The sequence below is a fragment of the Bidens hawaiensis genome, unplaced genomic scaffold, assembly GCF_021521415.1.
Source record: "Bidens hawaiensis isolate Kalapana, Puna unplaced genomic scaffold, B.hawaiensis_p1.1 tig00001521_1, whole genome shotgun sequence".
Taxonomy (NCBI): Eukaryota; Viridiplantae; Streptophyta; class Magnoliopsida; order Asterales; family Asteraceae; genus Bidens; species Bidens hawaiensis.
The window spans coordinates 1,022,285-1,027,158 of record NW_027491087.1 but is presented as its reverse complement, the minus strand read 5'-3'; the positions used below and the strand labels follow the sequence as shown (position 1 = coordinate 1,027,158).

The window sequence follows — 4,874 nt, the reverse complement described above, 5'->3', positions numbered from 1 at the left end:
CGGGCAGATGATAATAAGAAAATATGAGAAATCGTACTAAATGAGCTGACCACACCGAACTTGCGAAATTAACCCAAAAATTAATATTGTAATAATAAATTAATAAGAACAGTAAAACTTGATCAAATAAACTATAAAGTTGGTGTTTTTGAATAAAAATCGTGAAAAAGTAAGCTTAAGCGAGTGGTTGGTTCGTAATCAATCCGAATATTGACATGAGGTCGGAGTTGAAACCGACATCACTAAAACATAACAATAAAGATAAAAAAAAGTCAGAATCGAATATGGTTAGAACGTTAAAATAAGCAAAACCCCCCAAATTAAAAGTAAAGAAACCCTAAAAACGAGTTTTTGCCAATTGGATGTCGAAATCCCTCAAACCATCCAAATAGATTGAGGGATTTTGATACAAGGATGATTTAGAACAAATTTGATGTACAAACTTACCCAGAATTCGTTAAAGAACTAGGAGAAAACAAAGAAATGAACAATTTTGACTTCCAAAAGTCAACCTTCAAGAACTTGAGCAAATAGCACCAATAAACGGGAATTGAAAGCGGGAATTCTATGAACAACATATGAAAATGTTTTAGGGATGTTGGTTTATATAGAAAACTCGTTAATTTATGAGATTTATTAAATAACTCGTTTAGGGAAAGTTGTAATTGGGATTAAATCAAAAAGATAAAACTTAACCAACAAGTTAACAAATTTTTAATGGGAAAATGTCCAAATACATTTTTCTTTCTCTTTTTGTTGATGGCATCCGATGGTATGATATAAACCGTGGTGGTGGCAACTATGTGGCAATGCTGTGGTGACGTGGTAGTGTGTTGCTTTGGGAATTAGAGAGAGGAGGTGTTGGTTATTTCCATTTGTCTATGGCGGTGACGTTGTTCTCGGTTTCTTTGCTTAAATCTTCGGTCCAAGTTCGTAATGACACTTTGCTATTTGGCATGCAACTTATATACAACCATGACGAAAACCAATCCTAAAGTAATTAGTGTATAATTTCATGGTAATGTTTCAACTTTACTTTTTAATAACATTTTATGTCTCCGTCTCAATACAAAAGACCTTAATACTAAGCATATTTAATATTAATCATCATAAACATATTAGTTAAGCATGAATGATAATTATCACATGATACATTTATCATTTTAGCTATTAAATGATAACTTTTGCAACTAATTTGAGATGAAAGTTACGGTATATATTTATTTATTGTTATTAAAATTGAATATATTTGTTGTTAACTTGCAATAACACCATATAAAATCATATACTTGTTTTTATTTATCAAAAAATAAAGTCCGATTATCAAGCTAAATCAATAGCAAAAGACGTATTTATACGTTCACGATCATAAACAACACTGAATAACCAAAATCCACTCTCCTGTTTCGAAAAAAACTTACACTTTAAAAGTCCACTACTATAAAACCAAGTAACTTTCAGATTCAATCATAGAACCTTTTAAAGAGTTATATAAAAGAAACGAAGAATTACAATTTAAAAGATATATTTACAATCGGCTCGGTTTAACTAGAAGCTTTCCAAAGAAAAGGACATTTTGGTAATATCCCAAAAAACAAATAATTAATTATCTGAACAGAAACCCCCTTAAAAGTCGTTCTTGTCTATCCTCTCACACAAAAGAATCTCTTATCTTCTTCCCTTTTATCCAAATTATTATCATTAATATTTTTAGGGTTTCTATAATTTGATATTCATTTCTTCAATTCATCACATTGATGGCTAATTAAATCAAAATTGACGCGTTTCATCTTATTTAATTCGGATTTTTGATCGGATTACTTTCAATTTGGGTCTGAATTTGCGATCTTGACTTTAATTAGGTCAACTTTTTCACTGGTGAGTAATTGAAATCGATTAATCTGTTAATTGATGTTTAATTTTATCTGGGTATTTGCTTGTTTGTAGAAAACGTGCTGATTTTGATTATTCTTAATTTTTTTAATACTGTTTGTGTGTTAGGTGTTGGTGATATATATGATCTGAATTATTTTGATTTTGATTTAAAATAGATAGAGCATATGAAATTATAAAATTGAATTTTTATGTTGTTTATGGCCTTAATTATTTGCACAAAATATATGATTTTTTAGGGCTAAAGTAGTAACTGATCTTCTGTAAGAAAACATATCTAGCATAAATTGATAATAAACTTCCTTAAGTTGTTTCATGTTGACTCATATCATTTCTTGATCTAATCTATAGAAATAAGTAAAAAAGACTGGAACTTGAACTTGGGACTTTCTTTTTTTTTCATGTTAATAATTGATTATTGATGATATAACAATGCATTAGATTGTTGGATCATGTTTGTTATCATGTTATAATAGTGATTATATGATGTACATTGAGCTGAAATAATGGATTCTTGGTTTTAAGAATCTAGCTTTATTTTTCTTGGTTTAATGCATGACTACGTACGCGTGCTTATTGCTTGCTACAACAGGGAAATGAGTACTTTGCAAGGTCGAGTTGTTTGCCCTTCCGTCTGTAGGAAACAAAGCGGGGTCCATGCAGTTCCTGCAATTATGAGGGCCAAGATTCAAAAAAGTGGAATTTGTGGATTTAAAGGTGTTAACAACCCTAGGGTTCAAGTGCACAAACAACGCGGGTCAAAAACCGTGACGTGTAGTTTCAGTTCGTCTTCAAATGGCAATGGTAGCATGGCTGAAAGCTTCAATGAAAATGATTCAGATTATGTCAATTCCAGTGTGATTGAAGCTGGTAATATTATTAGTAATGTCGAATAGTTTTTCGCTTACGAAAGTTATCTTATTGGTAAAATATTATTATTTTTTTTGTTTCCAATTTAGTTGAGGTGAAGAGTGGTCCTGATGGTTTCATAATTAAAATGAGGGATGGAAAGCATTTAAGGTGTGCTCATAACAATCCTCAAGGTGGTCATCTGCCTGATTATGCTCCACATCCTGCAATTGTACTGAAAATGGAAGACGGGACCGGCCTTTTACTTCCTATAATCGTTTGTAAGTTTATTTTATCTCATATATTATTTAATTAAAGTTTATAGAGCCGTATCTAATTACGCGATGTTATGAATTCATGCTTTATTCTTGACAGTGGAGACGCCTAGTGTATTGCTTTTGGCAGCTATGCGTAATGTGCAGATCGTATGTTTTTAATTAAGACATTAAATTTTTTTGCCTTTTTATGTATTTGTTTTGTATTGATTCAAATATTGTGTTTCTGTTATAGGCGAGGCCAACTATGTATAATGTGGTGAAGGAGATGATTGATAAGATGGGCTATAAAGTAAGTTTATTGTTATAGTAGATTTGCATAAATTTCATTATATAGGGTTAATGAGTAAAATAAACAATGAAGGTATTGTCATAAATCATAATTAAAATAAGAATTAATATTATTCTCTTAATAGAGTAATTCAGATTTAAAAGTATTATGTTGGACTTACATGTTATGTTGTTTACTTTTTCAAGGTAAAACTTGTTCGTGTGACCAAGAGAATACACGAGGCCTATTTTGCTCGGCTATATTTAACAAAGGTATTGGGTACTAACTAACAATTTAGTTGATAACATTTTGAAAGCACTAGTGATTCTGTTTAACTAAATTATAGTAATTTGGATTTAATTATAGGTGGATGATGAAAATGAATGTGTTAGCTTTGATCTTCGTCCCTCCGATGCCATCAATATTGCTGTGAGGTGCAAGGTATACAATCACGATATTTATCAATTTCATCTGAACACTAGAAAACTTATCTTTTTTCATTATGAATATATTATTGTAGGTGCCGATACAAGTGAACAAGTTTTTGGCACAAAGTGACGGGATGAAGGTTGTTGAATCTGCAAAGCTCTCGTTCCTGGGTTCTTCGGAAGGTTTAACTTTCAAGGAACTCGATCGGTATTAAAACGTTCACTTTTTATGCATGATAGTACGTTATGGAAGCATAATAATAATAATAATAATAATAATAATAATAATAATAATAATAATAAATATTGACAAAGATTGTAATATGTGTCAGACCAAGTGGGCAGCCGTGTGTTGAAACCAAGGAGTTTAATCTTGTACGGAACATGCTTATTGCTGCAGTTGAGGAACGCTATAGAGATGCCGGTATGCTACTCGTCATACTATTTTCGTTTTGACCATTTTACCCTCATATCTAAATTTTCAGTCTTTAATAAGATTGTTTTGTTGTGATTTCACAGCTCAGTGGAGGGATAAACTCACTCGACTCAGATCAAAGAGAAACTGGGCGTAACAGGTAAACTTCATTCAAATCTGAACGCCTTTTGAGTAGTAATTCTAACATATATATGTTTTTCTTTTTTATGTATTGTTACAGGATGATTCAGTCTGTAAATAATTGGTATGCAAAGTCAGGTTCTTAAGTAAATAATGGCATCTATGTAGCTATAAAAATGTTGTAAATATGTGAATAGTTGAAAGGATGATGGTTGTATGCTTTTCGGAAGCTCTTGTTCCCGTCTGTTGACGTTTGTAACAATATTATCGGGCGATAACTAAACATATGTAAACTATATATCGTGTTAAAGTGGTTAAAAACAAGTCATATTGGTATATGAGGTATGTAAGTTGGATGATGAATAAAAAGGTTGATACCAATGCATAAAACATGATGACATGCATTTATGTGGAGATGAGTTAAAATCGCTTGGTTTAAATAAAATTAGAAATTTTTATATATTTGGAGGGGTTTTATGGAAGTTTGCAACGATTGAACTAAGATATGAGGATTTTACGTTCACATAATGTTTTAGGGTGTATATGAGTCGACCCGTTTGTAAATAGGGTGTGAGAAAATGGTTTGTGTGAGTTTAGGGGAT

At 31.3% G+C, this 4,874-nt stretch overlaps 1 protein-coding gene across 1 annotated transcript; it reads left to right on the top strand.

The window, feature by feature from the left end:
• The first annotated feature begins 1,622 nt into the window (after positions 1–1,622).
• On the top strand, positions 1,623–4,570 carry LOC143584572 (bifunctional nuclease 2-like). The gene is made up of 11 exons (XM_077066597.1): positions 1,623–1,878; positions 2,486–2,763; positions 2,853–3,023; positions 3,118–3,167; positions 3,253–3,309; positions 3,495–3,560; positions 3,655–3,729; positions 3,809–3,924; positions 4,049–4,140; positions 4,236–4,291; positions 4,373–4,570. Exons 2-10 carry the CDS (start codon positions 2,490–2,492, stop codon positions 4,286–4,288), a joined length of 954 nt encoding a protein of 317 aa, XP_076922712.1. The 5' UTR covers positions 1,623–1,878; positions 2,486–2,489; the 3' UTR covers positions 4,289–4,291; positions 4,373–4,570.
• Positions 4,571–4,874: the final 304 nt, after the last annotated feature.

Bases quoted from the DNA above. Each gene is read 5' to 3' on its own strand.
- LOC143584572 (XM_077066597.1), top strand. From the start codon at position 2,490: ATGAGTACTTTGCAAGGTCGAGTTGTTTGCCCTTCCGTCTGTAGGAAA. The intron at 3,168-3,252 runs GTATGTTTTTAA...TTTCTGTTATAG, and splicing joins CTATGCGTAATGTGCAGATC to GCGAGGCCAACTATGTATAA. The intron at 3,925-4,048 runs GTATTAAAACGT...AATATGTGTCAG, and splicing joins ACTTTCAAGGAACTCGATCG to ACCAAGTGGGCAGCCGTGTG.